The 22,669-nt window shown below is 42.6% G+C and overlaps 1 protein-coding gene across 1 annotated transcript; it reads right to left on the bottom strand.

Annotated features, from left to right (window-relative positions):
* Positions 1-3,639: 3,639 nt before the first annotated feature.
* On the bottom strand, positions 3,640-6,378 carry USP27X (ubiquitin specific peptidase 27 X-linked). The gene has a single exon (XM_015127410.3). The coding sequence runs from the start codon at positions 5,858-5,860 to the stop codon at positions 4,544-4,546; it is 1,317 nt and encodes a 438-aa protein (XP_014982896.3). The 5' UTR covers positions 5,861-6,378; the 3' UTR covers positions 3,640-4,543.
* Positions 6,379-22,669: the final 16,291 nt, after the last annotated feature.

Below are 22,669 nucleotides of genomic sequence, written 5' to 3'. Positions count from 1 at the left end.
CAAACAAAAGAAGCCAGACATAAAAGAGTACACGCTGAACAACCGCATTTAGAGAAGATCTAAAGACAGACAACACTAATCTACAGTGAAAGAAGTCAGGATAGGTGTCTTTGAGTTCTGGGGGGTGTTTTGTTTCTTGATCTGGATGCTGTTTACAGGGATATGTTTACTTTGTAGAAATTCATCAAGTTATATATGATATGTGTACTTTTCCTGTTTATCTGATATACTTCAATACAAGAGTTTAAAAATGGCACTGGGTCACCTGCAGAGCAAGTGTGTAATGACGCACTGTGGTGAGTGCTGGGCTACATACTTTCAGAGGATCTGGGCCTTCATTTCTGGGTGTGAGACATACATTTGGAGGAAACACAGGCTTCTGGCACCAGGTCTACTGCATTTTGAAAGTAAGAGTTGCATGGGGGCCATTCTGTTTCTTGATTTGAAAAAGGCCTTTTGGTTGATGGCGTCCCTGATCAGAATTCCCTGTAGACAGTGAATAAGAGAGACAGTTACCAATGTGACCTGTAGGCCAGAGTCAGTTTTAGCATCTGGCTACTCCAGGAAATGGTAAATGGCAGGGCCCTGGATTTCTAACCAAATTATGCCACGAAATTGTGGGAAGGAATGTGTAATGGGTGACAGGGCAGTATCTCATTGTTTGGTACATGGTTCTGAACTCTATGGGTGGTTGATGCTCCCAGTTGTGAGCACCCATATTTCACCTGTGCCCTTCTGAATCCAGATCACAAATCTACATACAAACCAAGTCTCCCAGTCCTAACAGTATGTGGATGTAAATGAAGTCTCTGTTAAAGAATTAACTTAGCTTGGCGCAGTGGCTCAAGCCTGTAATCCCAGCACTTTGGGAGGCCAAGGCGGGTGGATCACCTGAAATCAGGAGTTCGAGACCAGCCTGGCCAACATGGCAAAACTCTGTCTCTACTAAAAATACCAAAAATTAGCTGGGCATGGTGGTGGGCGCCTGTAATCCCAGCTACTTGGTAGGCTGAGGCAGAAGAATTGCTTGAACCCAGGAGGTGGAGGTTGCAGTGAGCCGAGATCACGCCATTGAACTGCGCTCCAGCCTGGGCGACAGAGCAAGACTCTGTCTCAAAAAAAAAGAAAAAAATTAGCTTAAATTTCACCGGTTCTTGCCCCATCTGCTCATCTAGGAACTCCAGCCCACATGAAAAATAACCCAATTGTGTCTGCAAGTCTCCAGTAGGTTACAAACCAATCCATTTTCACCATCTCCCATGTTCTTTCTTACTTATTCTGGGCCCCTATCTTTGTATAGTCTGACCATGAAGCTGTTTAAGAACTAGTTACCCCTTCCCTCCCCACCCCTGCCACTGCTGTACTTGTGCTCACCATCGGAATGTTGAAGAAGGTGCCAAGGGTGCTACTTCCTGATACCCCTAAAGGCCCTAATCGTAGAGATGCCTGACCATGTGCCAGACATTCTCAAACATGCCTGGATCTCAGTTTGAGTTTAAGGTTAACACATACCTGCTGAATACATGATGCCTTGGGTTCCACCATGGTATGATCTGAAGGCAGGCACTGGCTGCTGTTACATTCCATTGCTCAGTTCGGGGGTTAGTGACTGGTAGGGGCATAGGGCTGGCCTTGAATGGTTGCCCTGTTGCTAAGGGACAATGCTGTTTTCCAGATAGAGGTGTGAGGTTCAATTAGGAAGTGCCCGGCACAGCTGCTCCCCCTGGCGGTCTGTGCCTTCCACCAGCGGAGACAGAGAGGTCAGGTTCAGCAATCTCGTGCCATTCATAACTCTCAGTGAGTTCCTCTTAGAACTATCGTTGAGTGCAGGGTATTTAAAAGGGTTTCCTGTGTCAGACAAACCCAAAATGAGGAATGTGCTATTAAAAATGTGAATGCCATACAAGATGAAGAAAGGTTGTGGAAATGTTCCAGATTAAAGGAGTCTTAAAGAGATATGACAACTAAATGCAATACTTCACCCTAGGCCAGATTCTGCAATAGAGTGGGAAAATGCTATAAAGGACATTACTGGGTCAACAGACAAAGTTGGAATACAAATGGTAGATTAACGTATCGTATCAATGTTAAATTTTCTGCAGTTCTACTGTAGTGATGTGGGGAATATGCCTATTCTTAGGAAATGTACACTGACGTATTTAGGTGTGAAGGGCCATGATATATGTAATTATCTTCATATGGTTCAAAAATATACACACCCCCATTTATAAGAGTGCACATGTGCAAATGATAATACAAATGAGGTAAAATTTCACAATGGGTAAATCTGGTAAAGAGCATACCGATGCTCTTTATACTATTTTTTATAACTTTTCTGTAAGTTTGAAATGATTCCCAAATAAAAATGTTTAAAAATTTTAAAGGTCACTTTCTATGCAAGCAGTCAGGATCTGGTGGCACAGGCCTGCCTGGACTCTTCCCCTGGCAGAGATGAAGAATGAGGACATGGCTGTGTCCTTCCAGGTAGGGATACCAGACCCTTCCCAAAAGGTAGTCAGACACCCTGCACGAAGTTGCCAAGTGCCATCCAAAGTCACCCATCTCTTGATCTCTCCCATCCTACAAGACACCAAAAATAACAACTTTTTACATTTTTTCCTGAAAATTATGAGCCCTAGGTGTTAATGAAATCTTGGTTATGAAAGGAAGGTGTATTGATTCATTAACTCATCCATCCATTCATTCATTCAGTAAATGTTTTGAATACCTACTTACCATGTGACAGGAGTCAAGGGAATGAGAATGCATCCCAAGGTACAAGAGGAGACATAACTCTTGTCCTAAAAATGCCTATGAGCTAGTTGTGATGCACCCACAGCCACGTAAATAAACATGTATTTCCAAATGAGTGGACCATGAAGTAGACTTGGGAAGCAATGGGGAGCCCAGCCTTTTACCAGAGCCAGTGGATCCAAGCCCCATGGATCTGATACATGTTTAATTTCCCTCCAGGATTCTCTAGGTAATAATTACTTTTCTACCTGACACTGATGAGAGAAGGACTCATAGTGCTTACTCCACCCTGGGTTCATCCCACCTGTTTCAGTTCAGCTCTCTGCAGGCTGCTCTGCCCTCTGTCAGTATCAGGGAAGGGGCCAACAAGCCATTCTATCAATATCCCTGGGCTGATGGGCCAGTGAACTTTGGAAAACAGTCTTTCTACTGATCGGTGCCTGTGAGTAAACATAGCAACTGAACCCATAATGTTTTTAGAAGACGAAGACCACCAAATTCCCTCATGTGCAAGCCTGGCAGCCTACTGGCCATGAGAGTCCCATCACTGGGATCTGAATCATGAAAGCAACACGACTGTCCTCCATAAGGACAGAATAATGACCTTATGGGACAGCTATGGTTCTTTCCACCCCCAATCCCAGGTGGCACCCACTGTGATGCCCTGCACACAAGGGACAAAAGTGGAGTTCATTGCCTTGGTACTCTAAATAGACAGCATTGGGGAGGGAGTTGTGGAGAATGTGTGTGTGACTGCATGTGACATGATGTGTGTCCCTTCTGTCCAGGGGTCTCAGGCGGGACTGACCCCCACCTCTGATGCATTCGGGGCCTGGTCCAAAGAAGTTTCAGGTTTGGATCCAACAAACGTTTACTGAGTCCCTACAAAGTTCCAAGCCTTTTACTTTATACTTTGACACATTTTTATATCATTTAATCTTTAACAATAACCCTTTAAGGTAGGAATTATCTGCATTTTACAGATGATAAAACAATCGCAAAGAGGTTCATTGATTTGCTCAAGTATATCACACAGCTTTTTTTTTTTTTTTTTTTTTTTTTTTTTTTTTTTTAAACACACACACTATACTCTTAGCTGAGGCCTGTCTGCGTTGGTTGCTTATCTTACAGCATTTCTTGTCTTCTCTACTTTTGGAGCGAGTGCTCCCCTTATACAAGCCCCCTTATTTCCTCTCCTTTCACTAGCCCAGGTGGGCTTTTCTTGTTTTAATACTGCATTTAATAGCACAAAAAATCACGAATACAAAGAAACTGGCAAAGGTGTTTGTCAATGATATCCCTGCCTCCTCCACTTTTCTGCTTTCATACCCATATATGTAATGGGCTACATTTTTTAGAAACTTTTCTTTTTCCCCCCAAACATATAACTGTTATGTGATTGGTCAATTGAAGCTGAAACACCCATGGAGAAAGATGTTTTACGGTTACAAGGGCACACCCCCCCACCACCCCCCTCCCCCCCACACTTTCCCACACAATCTTTTGGAGGAATATAGGATATGTACCAGTGTCAGCATTTTTCTGCTCCTGCCTTCCTTACCCAGAGTGTTTCTACCATTTAATTTCCCTTTCATCAACTGTTTAGACTAGAGCCTCTTCTCCCTCCCCTTCTATTTCTCTTCCAATCAGGGCCTTTTGGACACTGGGTACTGTTCAATTCTTACTCTGTCAGGCCCATGGGCCATGGTCAAGTAGGTCCTTTAGATCTCGATGCCAGTTGTAGTATTGGTGTCGTCATCTTCCATTGCAGGTAGGTCTGTGTGTCACTTCAGTAGGCTTGTGTGTTCATTTCTTTCACTTTTTCTGACTCATGTTCCAGCACCTGTTTGTGATAGAACAGTAAATACCCTTCACTGTCCAGTACATCCTTAATACTGGCCTTAGTGATGACGGCATCATCACACTTGAACCACTGGTCCTTGTGGTGCCGGATGAAGCTGGTATAGTGGCCACTCTCCAAGGTTCCTTGGTGATTAACTACAGCAAACAAGGAATACTTATTTTCATTGTTTCCACTATTGGTTGGCAGCTGCAATTGTCCATTCATTCTGCTCTCTTTACTTGAGGCCATAAACGGTGTCATATCCAGCTCCAGAGGAAAGGAAATGTATGTAGTGATCTTGCGCCTCTGTTTGGCTGAATGTTCAAACCGTTTGAAATGAAAACAGGCAACGACAGGTAATTTATTCATTGTGAGCTGTTTGGTAGATTCCTGGTAGCTTTGGCAACTACCACATTTGATTTTGGCACTGCTTCCTAAGTGCTCTGGCCTCGTAAACCTCCGCAAGCAGTCCGTGAGGGTGGTGATTCCTGGTATGTGGCTTTCCCCATTCACACTGCTCTCCCTCCCTGGGCTCATGGGCCAGAAGGAGGTACAAGAGCCAGGCAAGTCCAAACTAATGTCCCAGCATGGGTCTATCGTGGTGGAGACGCCATGGCAGGCTTGACAGGTGACATCAGACTGTAGGCCACCTGTGAAGATTTGGTCTATGATGCAGTTACAGTGGTTGGGATTGTTGGCCGCCTTCCCGACATCATCACCTTTGCAGTGCCTGTGCAGGACATCTAATGCTGCAATGAGGAACTCGTGGGCATCCTGTTGCCTGTACCCTGCTAAATGGCGGGCATGTATCCACACCAGGTGCAGTAACTTATAGGGCACATGAGGAGACGGGTTTCCAGAATACAACTCCCGAAACAGCGACGACATCTCACAGACCAGACACAACTCAGGACTCGGCATCTCACATCGGTGCCTGTCAGAGAGAAAGAAATCTCTCAGTATTGGCGTGTGGGTGAGGGCCTGGACGATGCAGTTCATAAAGCACGTGTTGCCAAGATTGATGAGTCCTCTTAAACCGATCGTAAAGCTGGACGTGATTCTTCTTCTCCTCGGGTTGTGCCCCAGCAGTTCTAATTCTGGTTTGGTTGTTTCCCAGGTTGGGAATTTCTCGCCAAGGCCTGGCACTGAACACTGCTGGTGAGAAACCTCTGTTGAGGTGGAGGCTTGTAATTTCAAAGCTTCTCCTTGCTCTTCTTTGGCAATTTGCTCAATGTCTTTGTCATATACATAGTCCTTACACATAAAGCAGTATATACCTCCGTAATACAGGTCTACGGCTAAGTTGTGTTGTTTCGTCTCGGCGTGCTCGTGAATGTGCTTCTCCGTGAAGCAGCCAAAGAAGACACAGGAAAGGCAAGAGTGGAGTCTGTTCAGATGGGTGCCACACACATGGCAGATGCACGACTTTGCCTTGCTTTTCCTGGTCTCTGGGGTTCCACACCACACGAAGCACTGGTAGATAACCCGCAGTTCCTGCCTCCAGTTCTCTCCCACCTTAAAGCTGTTCACGTGGGAACAGCCTGGTGGCCCCACGGCAAAATCCACATCCAGGCATCCGCCCCCAGGGCCGCGCCGGGGCCGGGGCCGGGGCGGGGGCCGGGGCCTAGGCTGCGGCGGGGTACGGAGCCGGGTCTGGGGCCGGGGCCGGGGTCGGCGGCGCGGGGCACGACTGCGACGCGGAGAGGGATCGGGGGGCCGCGGTGGATCGGAGGGAAGGGTGGGGGGAGGAACCTCGTCGCTGCTGCCGCCACCGCCGCTCCGCGCTGGGTTCTCATCCTCCAGCTCCAGCTTCGGCTCCTGCTCCGCCTCCCGGACCGGCTCGGGTTCGGGCTCCAGCTTGAGCTCAGCCCGGCGGCCCGGACCCTCCGCCGTCTCCACCTTCCCGGCGGCGTCCACCTTCCCCGCCGTCTCCACCTTCTCGGTGGCGTCCACCTTCCCCGCCGCCTCCACCTTCCCCGCCGCCTCCGCCTTCCCCTCCACCTTCGCCTCCGCCTCCACCTCCACCTTCCTCTCCGCCTTCTCCGCGGTCTCCGCCGTCTCCGCCTCCTCTACCTCCTCCGCCTCCACTGGCGGCAGCTCCTCCCCCTGCTCGCAGGGCTCGAGCGGCCACTGGGCGTGGCGGCGCGGGGGCCACGCAGACCTGGGGTGTCCCCCGCCCGGCCTGAGGGAGCGCGGTGGCTGTGGCAGCTGGACCCAAAAGGGACTTTCACTGAAGGAGGCGGCGGCGGAAGCAGGCGACGCCCCCGGGAATCCTCCCGCCGAAGCCCCCTAGTGGAGGCTGCTTCTGCAGCCAGGCCCCGTTTCCTTTAATTCAGTATTTCCCAAACTTGCTTGTTCACGAGAATCACGTGGGAGCGTGTTAAAATTACAGATTCCTCGGCTCCACCCGCAGGCCTACTGAATCAGAATCTCGAAGGGAGGTACTCCGGAACCTGTATCTCTAACTAGGGCCCCAGAGGCTGCTTATGATCAGGCAAGTTTGGGAAACACAGCTCTAATTCATTGAGGCTGGCGGGAAGGGGGGCGGGGACCGCGCAGTCTCTTTAAGGCGCTTCCAGCTCTCGGCTCCAATCGCTGCTCTGACCCCCTTCATCGTCTCCTCCCCTCTCCTCGTCCTTCCCCTCGTCCGTACAGGCTTCTCCTAGCCACTGCGGGGCTGGGGGCCGAGCGGGTGCCAAGTCCAGAAATGGTTTTGAGGCTGTGAAATGTCCCCTCTGAGGGGGGTCCTGGGGAGCGCAGGCAGAAGCCGTGACAGGCCATCATTTCGGCGGCAGAGCCTGCCTCTAGCCCCGTCCCAGTCTCCCCTCCCACCCCAGGTCCTGCCCTTCCCGAAAAGGATGAAGCTCCAGCTGCAGTTCTGGGGAGGCCTGGACCCCAGCTCCGGAGGGGCCGGGCTACTAAGGCCGCTGGGCCTGGAGAGGCGTGTCCCTGGCCCATCTTATCAGCGCTCTGCAGGGTCTGGGCCTGCTGCTCGTGTCCTCCTGGGCTCCCAAGGCCACGGGTGGGTTGATGGCGTGACAGCCGGCCTCCTGGCCCAGCAGATGCTGAACAGCCCGAGGGCATAATCCAGCTCTTCTCTCCAAGGCCAGCTGGAGGGATGAGGCACGACAAGGCCATCCCTACAGCTGGCACCTCCCCTTCAGCTGAGAGGGGGCCTAAACTACAGGACACAGTCCCAAGACCCTTAAGCCCTGGCAATGTCCTGGGGTGGGCAGCAGGTGGAAGTAGCAAGAAGCCTGTGGAGCTACCAGCAGGGAGAGGGGGTCGGACATGGCACTGAAGGGCCTCTGGGAACCCCTGTGCCAAGGGGCTGCTGGCACTGGACAGCAGCACCCCAAATCCCACGAGGAGTGTGCCCAGAGCAAGTGGCTCAGACCTTGGGCATGGCTCAGGGGTGTCGGGCTGTAGCTGCTGGTCCCAGACAGTGCAGCCCAGGGCAGGCATCAGGACATGGGTTGGAGGAGAAAGAGTGTTCTAGGAAGAGTCCAGTCCCCGAGTGCTGGTGGTGGCTGACCGTAGCTGTCTGGCTTGTGCAGCTGTGCTGCCTGACTCTACATACCCTAGCAACATTCTCCTTGCTCAGCACTGGACATCAGCTCTCCACCTGGCTCCTTCCTCCAGGGAAGGGACGGGGAGGCCTCCTAGGATTAGCAGCAGGAGTTGGTCCTCAGGAATCAGGAGCCCTTGAAAGGAGGATGCCTGGTTTCCATACAACTGAGGGTCACCCTGGGCCCTGCCCTTCCTGAGTCAGCTCTTGCTTCAATTCCTTGAAGCACCCCAGCATTCTTTCAATAAGTGCCTGCCCTTTGTGGCCTGCAACCAGAGGAACTGCAACTAGCACACTCACTGAAGGAATTCTGCTGCTGCTGCTGCTGTTCCTGCTGCTGCTGCTGCTAAAAACAACCGAGGTCATGGATGAGGGGATGGAGGATACTCTCATCCCACCTCCAGACAGACAACAAAAAGACCTAAAGATCTCTGTGTACCTGGGACTGTCTACCATTGAAGATTAGCCATGGTAACTTGTTGACTTAGTGATCAACTTCCTGCAGAAGCCCATAGGTCCACCTGGACTCTGCCCAGGCCAGTGTGTTCTGAAAAATGGAGGGCTGTGTCACCATTCACTCAACAAATGTTTATTCTGCGCTGATCCAGGGCCAGAGGTACTAAGAGCTGTGGACACAGCACTCCAAGCTACCCCAGGGCTACTGAAATCAGGGATGGCTTCCCCAAAAGGCACACTAAGGAAAGTCTGTGTGACTAGCAGAGAAGAGGCATCAAAAACAAAAAATCAAAAAAGAAAAAATACCACAAACAGTTTGACATTTGATTTTTTTTTAAGTAGTCCTCGTGGGAAAAATCAGAACTTTGTTGTACTTCCTTACGTTCATTTCCTGATTACATGATGCTTTTGTTTTGAATCACGTGTGGAGGGTGTCACCAGAATCTTTAGATGCTTTGTCCTTATGTGGATCTGGACCCAGATCCTGGCAAATGTTACCATCTCTGCCTCACAAAGTTCTGACAGAATGCAGGCAGTAGGGGCTATCCTTAGGAGAGACAGCTCTCCTTCGCAGTAGATGCACCTGGGTGATAAATCCAACTCTGACCACAAGGTGGCAAAAGAGTAAGTGACAATTCCTCATATATTTTTTGTATGTTTATATAAAACTATTGGTTTATATAAAATGCTCTCTAAAAATATTAAGAAAAACGTGTGCTCCTTCACACATTTTTGGGTTGATATCTGACAATTTGCATCATAAATGTCAATTGGCTACAAATAATGTAATTTGTGACAAATGTTAATATTCAAAAATAAAACTGTTATGTCACTATTTCACATGAATCCAGTGAAACCTAAATACCTTAGTGATTTGAGAGCCACCATCATCTGCTTTAAAAATTTATAACTGAGCTCTTCTTTGATACTTGGAAGTTGTACGTTTTCCCTTTTCTCAGCTCTTAATTCCATTCTGTTTTTCCAACAGAATTTTGTCTCAATAATTGTCTATTTTTGCACTTGAAATGTTTTTATTATCCTATAGTATTTCTCTGCAGCAAAAATGCATATATATTTTTTAATTTAAATGCTTTTTAAATGTTCCTCTGATTATAAGGCTCTAAGTGTTGTTTAAAAATTTGCTCTTGCTTGAATTATTATGACAATTAGAATAAAATGAATCAAAACATTGTGAACATATTACAAATTTTGATAGGTAATTATTAAACATAAACAAAAGTTCATTGTAGATAGGGCTTTTAAAAACATATTAATGGGTGTATCTATGGATAAACATTGGTTTTTGCTAGAATGAGATAGGCTTCAGCATCAATTGTCTTCCTATTTTTTGTTTGGTTAAATGTTAGCACACAGAAACCTCATTTATATGAATAAGTGAATAGGAATGGACATTTTGTTTTAGCAATGCATGCAAGTCTTTGAATTCCTTTGGAGATATATGGGGGGAAATGACACACTGATTTATCCTCAAAATTATTTCTCATAATTTATCAACTGATAACTTCATAGGTTTTTTCTTCAATTCTACTGGAAGCAAAGAATTGGAAACCATCTGAGTTGCAAAAGAATTTGATCCCCATTCATTTGTTAGAGCAAGTTGTTTGTTTACCATCGTCAGCAGTGTTTGGAATTGTCTCTCCTGTGCCCCAAGGATTTTACATCACAGGGCAGTGCACCCAGGTTAAGATTCAGGATAGGTAAAAGATATGCTTTTTCTTTTGTAAAGTGCAAAAAAGACCATTGTGAAAGGGGAGATAGAAAAAGAGAACCAGCTTGATTCCTACACTGCAAGTGTGTTCTCTGGCAGGTCAATTTTAAAAGACTACACAGGAAATTTGAGGATATAGAAATTGATCCCCTTAAAACTCTTGTATTCCAGGGTGATGCACCTTCCACTTTAAAAGTTGCTGGTTTATATTTATTATTATAAAAGTAATATATACAATATTTGTGTTTTTTAATAACAAAGTATAGAAGGCATAACATGAAAAGTTAAAGCTCTTCCCTCCCCGACCAATCACACCCATTTTTATTCCCCTGAGATAACTACTTGTTAGCAGTTTCACATTTAGCCTTTAAGAAATTGTCTATCAAATACAAGTATGTTTTATACATGCAGTTGTCCCTCGGTATCCGTGGGAGATTGGTTCCAGGACCCCTGTGGATACCAAAATCCATAGAGATTCAGGTCTCTGATATAAAATATTATGTAGTATTTGCATATAACCTATACACAGCCCCTCATATACTTTGAATCATCTCTAGGTTACTTTGAATTATCTCTAGGTTACTTTTTGTATCATACCTGATACAATGCAGATGCTATGTAAATAGTTCCTGTACTCTACTGTTTAGGGCAGTGATCCCCAACCTTTTTGGCACCACCAGGGACCCATTTTGTGGAAGACTTTTTTTTTTTTTTTTTTTTTTTACCAGCAGTGGGGAAAGGATGGGGGGCTCTACGGGCAGGGAGATGATTTCAGGGTGAAACTGTGGCACCTCAGATCACCAGGCATTAGATTCTCATAAGGCGCATGCAACTTAGATCCCTCGCATGCGCAGTTCACAATAGGGTTTGTGCTCCTATGAGAATCTAATGCCGCGTCTGATCTGAAAGAGGCGGAGCTCAGGCCATAATGCTGGCCTGCCCGCTGCTCACCTCCTGCTGTGCGGCCCCCTTCCTGACAGGCGGCCCCAGGGTTGGAGACTCCTGGTTTAGGGAATAGTGACAAGAAAAAAAAGTCTGTACCTGTTTGGTACAGATGCAACCATCCTTTTTTTTTTTTTTTTTTTCCTGAATATTTTCGATCTGTGGTTGGTTGAATCCCACGACTCAGAACCCACGGATAGGGAGGTCCAACTGTATTTTTTTAATGAAATATAATTTAGACTGTAATATATAGAAGTTCTCTCCAAATTGATCTACACACCCAATGCAATGCCAGCAAAAACTTCCAATGAGTTTTTTGGGGTAGACTTTAAAAAATGATCCTTAAATTACCATAAAAGACTAAAAGGCATTTTCCCCCTTCTCTTTCTCCTTTCTGGAAATGAGGATTTAAAGGCTATAGCTGATAGCCATTTTGCAACCAATCATGATGGAAAGACCAAAAAGCTGATCACCTCTGGACCTATTCTTACATGAGAAAAAAATATCATATTTTGTCAGCTCTAAGAGGTACATCTCTGCATGTTTCAACATCCCTGAAATCTTTAAATGACAGTTTATGATTATATTTGGCAGCATTTTTTTTCTTTCTTGGTGGCACATAATATACTGGAGTGTCTCACAGGCAATAGTGTCTTAAGATCAGTGTAATGTTCAAAATGCCATCCTATTTAAGTCTTTGTTATTTGGATCCTGGTTATATGTAGCTGAATACAATATTCCTAGGTGATAGCAGGCTTCCTATTTTCACTCCTGGTGGAGTTTCAAGTTCTTTTCCTGGCCTTTAAGGCCCTACTGAATCTGGCTCTAGACTCTTAGACCTCACTTTCTATCAACTTAGCATTGCCTCAAACAAACTCGATTTATTGCTGTTCCTTGAGTAAGCTAAGCTGGCTTCTGCTTCCAGGCCTATGCCCTTATTGTTTCTTCTTCTTCTTCTTCTTCTTTTTTTTTTTTGGAAAGCTCTTCCCTTAGACACAATCACCACATGATATGTTAAATCACCACCACATGATATATTATATATTACACACACACACACACACACACACACACACAAAATTAATATAAACTCCATGAGAGTAAAATGTTTACTATTCTATTCCCAGTGCCTCCTTGGGACTTAATACATATTTAAATATTTGTAAAATGAACAAATGTATGCTTTTCATCTTGCATGAAATCAACCATATTTTCATATGTTTATTGATCATTTTGTATTACCTTTTTTGCAAACTACCTAATGACATCCTTTGCCTATTTTTCTTGTGGCTTCTTATTAATCATTATCATAAGTAGCACTTGTATGGTATTTGAAGTATCCCAAAAACTGTTCTATTAAATTACTTAACCCTCACCACAATTTTAAGAAGTAGGTGCTGTTATCACCCCCATTTTACATGTGAAGGAACTGAGGCACAGGGAGATTGAGAGACACCCAAGAGTTTGGGCTCTTAACTACTAGCCCATTGTGTGTCAGAGTCTAGTGTACATATATGTTTTTCCCATTTATCATTGACTGTTGTATTTTACTTTTTATTTTTTACCATATGATGTTTAAGATTATTATGTAAACAAGTTTCTGAAACTTTTATTTATGGATCCTGAATTTTAGTGTCTTGTTTGTGAAAAAGTTTTTTTTTTTCCTGATTATGAAAGTATAGAGCAAGGGAAAAGGGCCTGAGACCAAAAAAAGGGGGGGGGCTTGATGATTTCAACACGAATATAAGGCCAGAAGGGCTTGAGCTTAGTGACCAAGAATGAGGAGAGTGACATAAGCAGAGGATGAGGATAGAGGTGCAGGCAGGGGCCAGATTACCTGGAGCTTTGTAGACAATTATATAGAATTTGAATATTGTCTCAATTGCAATGAGAATCATTTGAAATGTTTTAAGCAAGGAAATGACATGAAATAATTTATGGTTTACATACAATAATTGTAATCAAATCATAATAATAATTAATATTTATTAATTGCTTATGATATGCCAGGCAGTGTTTTATAAGTGTCTTATAACACCCTGATGGGGTAGGTACTAATATTATTCTCACTATACAGATGAGGAAACTGAGGCACAAAAACCTTAAGTACCTTCAATTTGCTTACGCTTACTTTTTGCTTCTGTGCCTCTTCCCATTCAGAATATACCTAATTTCAACATTGAGATGTCTGATGCCTACTTTTTCCAGGCCACTGATGTCTCACTAGTGGCCTGCAAGTCTTCACCTGGGTAAAGATAAAGGAAAGAACAAATCCACTTAGCACCAGGGCCCCTAGGTCTAAGAGTTGATCAGGTAGGCTTCTTTCATCCATTTGGACCATGCCCAACCGCTCAGGAATAGCCATGCTGCTGGCCCATTCGTGATTACCAAGGGAGTCAGCTCAGCAACCCCTGCTACCATTGCAGCAGGACTAGGCCTTGCATCCTGTGCTCCTATAGCCATACCAGCAATCAGGGAACTGAGGAATGGGATCATCAGGATCTACCACAGGCTTCTGGGAGATTGCAGCCCTACAGAGGGAAGAAGCAAGGCTAGTAGTATGGAAGGGGCAGGGAATGGAGTAGCCCAAGCCTTCCTTCAAGCACATATCTAGCCCCAGGTAGTAATTCCAATGGCCCAGGCCCTTCTCTGGCTGAAAGAAAGGAAAGTCTCAAAGAGACAGCAAAGTCAAGGTTGTAAGGGATGACAGCAATGATATAGATTATACTGCATCATACCGTGACCAGTTATTTCCCCAGTTTTCACCACATAGTGCCCCAGCTAGTCTGTTTCTTAGCATTCCTCAGTCTTCAGTACCTCTGACTGTACCCTTTCAGAATGATGCCCATTTGACTTATATTTTTGATTCTCTACCTATCCGCATTACATGGGCTCTGTATCAGCCTCCTGCATGCTGGCACAACACCTGGCAAACTGCCTATCTATCTTGCCCCTGCCTTTTAGGAAAACCCTGGAATCCCCAAATCTGTGTCCAGCGCTGGAGGTTAGTCCTGTGGGATATAGCTGGCCCTGGGCCTGAGCTTAGACAGAAGCACCACGAAGAACACATTCTGCAATTTTACTCACCGAAGTGTGGAATCTGACTTCTTGTGCTTGTCCTGAATGCCTTTTTCAAGTTTGAAGAGTGGGGAAGGGTATATTGCACCCAAATTGGCAGATAAAAATCTTAATCACACTTTTAATTCTTTTTCAAAATATTAATCCTTTTAAAACCACAAAAAGCAATACAAAATAAAATTATATAACCTCAATAGAAGGAAATTCAGCAATGTCTAGCACAATTACATGTGTATTCACTATTTGACTCAGTAATCCCACTTCTAGGAATCTAACCCAAAGATACAAAATGACATATACACAAGGTCATTCATTGCAGCACTATGTGTAATAACAAAAGACTAGAGGAAAATAAATGTCCACCACTAAGGGAATAGTTGAATAAATTGTAGTGGAGCCATGAAATGAAGTACTGTGGAATGAGACAGATTTCTATATAGTGAGATTAGGATTAATAGCTGGAATATATTGTTAAGTGGACAAACCAAGTACAGATCATTGTATATAGTATGCTACCTTTTGTGTAAGAAAGTTGGGGAAATACAAATATTTACAGAAACATTTACTTACATCTTAGAAATAAATGGTACAATGGAATGTAAATTAACTTAAATGGTTACTTATGGAGGAAGGAGGAAATAGGGTGGAGGGAATAGGCAAGAAAATGAGATGTTTCCAAAGTTCCTTGTTTTACAGCTTTGATTTTAGAATCCTGTCAATTAAAAAGAAAAAAAAAAATCTCTAAAAGCAAACTGAATCAAATGACCCTAACTGTGTAGCAAATTGATAGTATAACCACACAGAGAAAATGTTTATTTCAAGTAACTTAGAAACAATGTTCTGACTATTCAGCTCCCATGGGATATATCCCAAAGAAAAAAGGAACTGTGTTCAGTGGTCTTTTGCTAGTAGTATTATTGGTATTATTATTTTAAACTGTTAAATGTGTGGAAACAAGTAATTATGATAATGTTGTCAGGAATCAAGATTTTTAACATAAAGTAAGTAAAAGCATGCAGTTAAAAAATTTAAAAAGAAAAAACTCTAGTCTTACTTTTAGAATACAAATATCCACGTAAACTTACAACTTATTTTTCTTTTTCCAAAAAGTACATATTTTCTAGTTCTGTCCACTGAAAAGACATAGCAGAATGGTCTCTAAATATCATTTCCTACCAAAAGGAGCCAATCCTCCTTGGAGAAATGATGGTTTCCAGGTCTGTAACAGGAAAAATACAAAATGAATCTGGAACATCTTGGTTTGCTAGAAAGCAAATGAGATATCAAAGACTAATGGAGTTATGTCAAAAGAACACAGGAACCATGATGAAGGGGTTCTCACTTGCCTATATTGGGACAATTAAAGATGCTGCAGTTCATGAAGCATCAAATGTATAAAATACATGAGTTCATAATGACATTAAAAGATGTTGGTCACCCCTGAGTGATACTAGGGCAACAAATCATTATTGCAAAAATAAAATAAAGAGAAAAATCAAGAATTTATGTCACCTTTCCAGTATGAATTGCATTTCAGGGTAACCAAATAGTTAAAGACATTCTTCTGTATGTGACAGTCCCAAAAATGCAGGAGAAATTGTAGAATTAGGTATATCCCCTTTTGCAATCCCTAATGAAATAATAGATCCAGGCCAAGGTTGCTTAACCCTGGCACTATTGACGTTAGTGGCTAGATAATTATCTGGGGACTGTCCTATGCACTGAAGGATTTTTAGCAGCATCTCTTGCACCTATCCACTAAATGCTAATAACATTCCCCCATCCGCCACCCCCCCAACCAGTCATTACAATAAAAAATGTCTCCAGACGTTGTCAAATGTCCTCTGGGGGACAAAATTTCCTCCAGTTGAGAACCACTAATCTAGGGCAATGATCATGAACGGTAAAAAAGATTAGGTAAAATAATTGTTGGAACTTTGCAAAGGAGGGATCAGGTTGATACCACATGAACCCACCAATCAATTTTAGCATCTTTAGTGGAAGAGCTACATATTATGCGCCTCCTGATATGATACAATAGGAAGCATGCAGCATCACCTGTGATGTATTGATAATGCCAAAAATAAAAATTGAACCAAAATCTAATCAAATGTCTAGCTCTCTAACTCCCAGTTTATGGTGAATATAGGAGATAGAAGAATAAGTTTGATGTCACCACTGGGAAATAATCAGCCAAATCCAGAATGTGGGATATTTTATAGGAAAAATGATCTGATTAACAACCAAATTAAATGCTACATTCAGTTTGGATCCTATTTTTAAAAAAAAAAATCAGCTTTAAAAGTACTTATTGACACAATCATGGAGATTTGAATATGAATTGGTATTTAATTATATTTAGGAATTATTATTAATTAGAAAATTATGGTAATTATATTGTAGTTATTTAAAAATATTTTTCTGTTAGAGATGCATACTCACATTGAGTGAAATTATATAATATCTAGGATTTGCATTTAAAAGACTCCCACAAATCTTAGGGTGGGGAGGATAAATGAAAGAAGATTCGCAAAATGTGGAAAATTGTTGAAGCTGAGTAAACGGGGTTCATTTTACTTATCTCTCTACTTTTTGTGTATATTTAAATCTTTCCATAATAAAATGATTTTTCAAAACAAAGCAATGGAATTTCTGTTTCCAGAAGGATGTAGTAGGTGTACTTTTCCCTATTCCACCTGCTAAGTACAGTTATAGACCCTGGACATTGTATAAAACATAAACATAAGAAGACTCTGAAAAGTAGATAGTATAAGGCAGATAGCTATAGACCTCAGAATGACACAGGAATGACACAGCAGTGAGTCCCCTGAGGATATTTTTCCCTCATATATGCTGGGCTGAGTGCTGGAGAAGCTGATAACCTGGAAACACCAATGAGCATAGACAAAAAAGGAAAGAAGAAAGAAGAAAGAAAGAAAGAAAGAAAGAAAGAAAGAAAGAAAGAAAGAAAGAAAGAAAGAAAGAAAGAAAGAGAGAGAGAGAGAGAGAGAGAAAGAAAGAAAGAAAGAAAGAAAGAAAGAAAGAAAGAAAGAAAGAAAGAAAGAAAGAGAAAGAAAGGAAAGAAAGAAAGAAAGAAAGAAAGAAAGAAAGAAAGAAAGAAAGAAAGAAAGAAAGAAAGAAAGAAGGGAGGGAGGGAGGGAAGGAAGGAAGGAAGGAAGGAGAAAGAGAGAAGGAAAGAAAGAGAAATAAAAAGAAAGAGAAAGAAAGAAAGAGAAAGAGAGAAGGAAAGAAAGAGAAAGAAAGAGAAAGAAAGAAAAGAAAGAAAGAGAGAGAGAAAGAAAGAGAAAGCTTTAAGGCTTAAAAAAAGCCTGCTCTCTCTAGGCAAAGGAACAGAAAAGGGGCAACCTTTCATGACAGAAGAGTTTTAGGTAATAATCACCACTCTACTCCAAACAAACACCACAGAAAAAATTGCGGTACCACCCATGCTAACAGTGGCCAAATGGGAAACTTGGACTTCCACCCTTGGCAGGCTGTAACAAAGTGCCCAAATCCCCCATCAGGGAGGCATCAGAGAAGGACAAGTTGGGAGCCAAAACTAATTAGCTCTAGGCAATAACAAGCCCCCTCTGACACAGTGTCAGTGGAGACTACATGGGAAGCCTGGACTTCCATGGCCACCTGGAAATAACGAGGGGGTCCCTCCTTTTTTACCCACTGGGGTGGTATCAGAGGAGGCCTAGTATAAAATCAGCACTTTCACAACCAGCCAGCAATTACAAGCACACCCCCCACCATTATCACCATGGTGTTAGTGGAGAGCATAAGGAACCATAACAAGGCATCCCTGCTCCTCTCGGCCTGTGCGCTATCAGCAGAAGCATGGTGGGGAACATGAACTCCCACCTTGCCAAGGAGTAATGGGGAGACCCTCCTCCCAGTATCAAAGGAGTCTCAATGGAGAATCTGGACTTCTACTCCATCTGGCAATAATGAAGTGGCACTCCCCTTTTCCTGTCAGACCAGTGTCAGAAGGAGCCTGATAAAACAGAAGATCCAGAGTCTCATAACATAACACTCCAAATATCCAGGTTTCAGTAAAAAATCACTTATATCAAGAGCTAGGAAAATCTCAAATGAGAAGAGACAATCAAGAGACACCAACAAGATGACACAGATGTTCATAAAGATGCTTCGACAATAAATTACAAACATAATCAAGACAAATGAAAAAGCATAAAGTCTCAGCAAAAAAATAGAAGATATAAAAAGAACTAAATGGATTTATTGGGGGGGGGCGTTGTTTGTTTGAGATGGAGCCTCACTTTCTCTCCCAGGCTAGAGTACAGTGGTGTAATCTCAGCTCATTGCAATCTCCACCTCCCAGGTCCAAGCGATACTCCTGCCTCGGCCTCCCAAGTAGCTGGGATTACAAGCTCCTGCCACCAGGCCCAGCTAATTTTTTTTTTTTTTTTTTTGTATTTTTGGTAGAGATGGCCAGGCTGGTCTCGAACTCCTGACCTCAAGTGATCCGCCCACCTCGGCCTCCCAAAGTGCTGGGATTATAGGAGTGAGCCACTGCACCCAACCAGATATTTTAAAACTGAAAAACATGATAACAAATTGTAAAACATAATAGATGGATTCAATAGCAGAATAAAATGGACAGAGGAAAGAATCAGTGAACTTGAAGAGATAGAAAAATAGAAATTACCCAGTGTGAATTACAGAAAGAAAACAGTCAAGAAAAAAATAATAATAAACAGACCTGGGGAACATGTGGGACTACAATAAAAGATCAAACATGTGTGTCATGGAAGTTAAAAGAAAAAGAGAGAGGAGAGAAAAAGATGAGGCTGAAAAAGTACTCAAAGAAATAATGGCTGAAAATTTCCCAAGACATAAACTTACAGATTCAAGAAGTTGAGTAAGCCTCAAAGAGGATAAACACAAAGAAATCCATACCAGGAAACATCATAATCTAACTTTTGAAAACAAAATCTTGAAGGCAGTAAGAGAGAAACACCACCTTGTCTATAGGGGAAAAGCAGTTTAGATCACAGAGAATTTCTCACCAAAAATCCATGGAAGCAAGAAGTAAGTGGCACAACATTTTTCATGTGCTGAAGGAAAGAACTGTCAATCCAGAATTCCATATCTAGCAAAAATATCCTTCAGGAATGAAGGGGAAATCGAGACATTCGCAGATGAAGAAAACAGAGAATTTGCCACCAGCAAACCTGCCTCAAAAGAATGGCTGAGCCGGGAGCAGTGGCTCACACCTGTAATCCCAGCACTTTGAGAGGCCGAGACAGGCAGATCACCTGAGGTCAGGAGTTCAAGACCAGCCACCAGCCTGGCCAACATGGTGAAACCCCATCTCTACTAAAAATACAAAAATTAGCCAGGCATGGTGGTGTGTGCCTGTAACCCCAGCTACTTGGGAGGCTAAGGCAGGAAAATCACTTGAGCCTGGGAGGCAGAGTTTGCAGTGAGCTGAGATCACTCCACTGCACTCCAGTCTGGTCAACAGAGTGAGACCCTGTCTCAAAACAAAAAAACAAAACAAAACAAAAAATAGGTAAATACAATAGATTTGTCCTTTTCCTCTTGAATTTTCTAAATTATGTTTGATAGTTAAAACAAAAATTATAACACTATCTGATGTGGTTCTCAATGTATGCAAAGGAACTATTTAAGACGATTAAATTATAAAGGCAGTAGAGTAAAGAGAGGTAAGGTTCTACACTTCACCCAAAGTGGTAAAATGTCAACACCAGTAGAATGTGAAAAGGTCTGTATATATCATGTAATACTTAGAGCAACCAATAATAAAAATGATACAAAGAGTTACACTTTAAAAACACTATAGGTAAATAGAAATTCAATTATAAAAAAGAAAAGTTCAAGTAACTCACAGGAAGGCAGGAAAAAGAATAGAGAAACAAAAAACAAAGACATCAAACACAAATAAACAAATAAAATGTCAGACTTAAGCCCTAACATATCAATATCAAAAACTGAAAACAAAAGTAGCCAGGTGTGGTGACATGGGCCTGTAGTCTCAGCTACTAGGGAGGCTGAAGTGGGAGGATTGCTTGAGCCCAGGAGTTCAAGGCTGCAGTAAGCTATGATCACATCACTGCACCTGTACACCTGCACTCCAGCCTGGGTGACAAACCCTGTCTCCAAAAAAAAAAAAAAAAAAAATACCTGGAAACATCCCATCCCAAAATGTTCTTTAATAGATGAATGGTTAAACATACTGTGATACATCCATACTATGGAATACTATTCACCAATAAAAGGACAAACTATACACACGACTTGGATGGATCTCAAGGGCATTATGTTGGGTGGGGACAAAAGCCATTTGCAAAAGATCACAAACTGTATGATTCAATTTACATGACATTCTTGAAGTGACAAAATTACAGAGATGGGAAACAGATTAATGGTCACCAGGGGTTAGGAATGGTAGGTGGGAGGGGAATGAGTATGACTACAAAGGGGCAGTAGGAGGAAGACCTTTGTGGTGACAGAACAGTTCTGTATCTTGCTTGTGGGATCTACATGTGATAAGATGATGTAGAGCTATACACACAACATTGTTCCAATGCCCATTTTCTGTTACACAAGATGTGACCATTGGGGGAAACTGAGCAAAGATTACACAAAACAAAACAACTGTAATCTCTTGAAAAAGGAATGTCAAATAAAAATAGGAGGAAATTGAATTCTCAGCAGTAATTGTCTACAACATCATTTCAACTAGAATGTCAAGGGTTTTTTTTTTCTCCTGAATGCCGAGGTTACCAAATGTCTCCAGAGGTTCCAATAAGACTGATCCCAGAGGGGTCAGGTCTATGTGACACTATGTCCTTTGCTGTTCCCCTGGGCAATATCAATGGAAGCCCAGGTCTTCAACAAGGACCACAGCTGTTGGAGTGTCTTAGTCCATTTATGCTGCTGTAACCAAACACCTGAGATTGGGTGACTTAAAAATAATAGAAATTTATTTCTTACAGTTCTGGAGTCTGGGAAGTCCAAGATCAAGGTGCCAATAGGTTTGATGTATGGTGAGGGTCCTCTTGCTTCATCTTGACATGGTGGAAGGCAGATGGCAATAGGACCTAGGCTAGTTCTCTCCAGCCCTTCTATAAAGCATTAATCCATTTATGAGGGCTCTCTCTGCCTTTGTCACTTCCCCCAAAGACCCCATTTCTTAATACCACCACAATGAGGGCTACGTTTCAACATAAATTTTGGAGCGGATACATTCATAACATGGCAGAAAGTAGCCCCAGGTACCCTATGGGCTCTCACTAGACGTATCTCCAAAATAAGGAGACAGAGTCTGTTCTGTTCTCCTTTAGACCACAGACCTCCAGCTAGATCACAGTTAAATCCCCTCCACCCCAGCCTAACTAGTGACTGGTGAATACAGATCTTTTCATGTGAACACACTCCTTTATTCACACAAGAGTGATTTGTATAAATTAAATATAACTTTCATGTTTGCCATCCTGGTTCGCCCTCTGCCATTTCCTGACCCTAAACTTGAAACTAGATTCGAGAATTTCTTACATTCTATGTAAAATAATAATAATAATTAATAAATAAATAAAACCCAACCACTAATATTAGCAGGGCTTTCAATGTCTCCCCAATTTTTTGATGCAGATAAATTGAGCTCTGTTTCATCTTCTGTCTTCAGATTGGACACTTACCCATACTTAATACTACTTCAAGTGTGGAAAAGGCCACCATTCTGAGGCTTTTATTTTATTTGCACTCAGAAGAAAAGATCCTCCAGCATCAGGACTTAATCTTTTTAGAGGGCAATGAAGAATTATAAGTCACAATTTTCTGCTTCTACTACTTATATAAAATAACAGTGAACATAATTTTCTCCTTTGCTTTTAAGGGAGATGTGCTCATAGGCATTTCATCCCAGAATTCATTGAAATGGACATGATCAAATACTTATTTGGAATAAATATAAACCATGTATCAATACAATGTAAAAATCTAAGTGATTTCACTGAGTGTTTAATGATACCTGAATTCTTGAAAATGTGCATCACTAATATTAGAACCAATTACACCAAAAGGTAATTCATCCAATTCAAATTTAGCAATACCCTCATATTTCTCTGATAACACAAAAACTGTTATTTGTAAAGTCCTATTAATAGTAGTAGTGGTAGTACTAATACTGGGAGTAGTAATTTTAGTAATTGTCGCACATTTAAAGTGACTTAGATTAATTGAAAAAGTGGATTATAAGTGATTAGAGACTCATATTAAATAATGTTATACCCATTGCAATAATGTC

This window comes from Macaca mulatta, chromosome X (assembly GCF_049350105.2).
Source record: "Macaca mulatta isolate MMU2019108-1 chromosome X, T2T-MMU8v2.0, whole genome shotgun sequence".
NCBI classification, from domain to species: Eukaryota; Metazoa; Chordata; class Mammalia; order Primates; family Cercopithecidae; genus Macaca; species Macaca mulatta.
This window is presented reverse-complemented; position numbering and strand designations above follow the sequence as displayed.

Coding starts and splice junctions, on each gene's coding strand:
- USP27X (XM_015127410.3), bottom strand. CDS start 5,860: ATGTGTAAGGACTATGTATATGACAAAGACATTGAGCAAATTGCCAAA.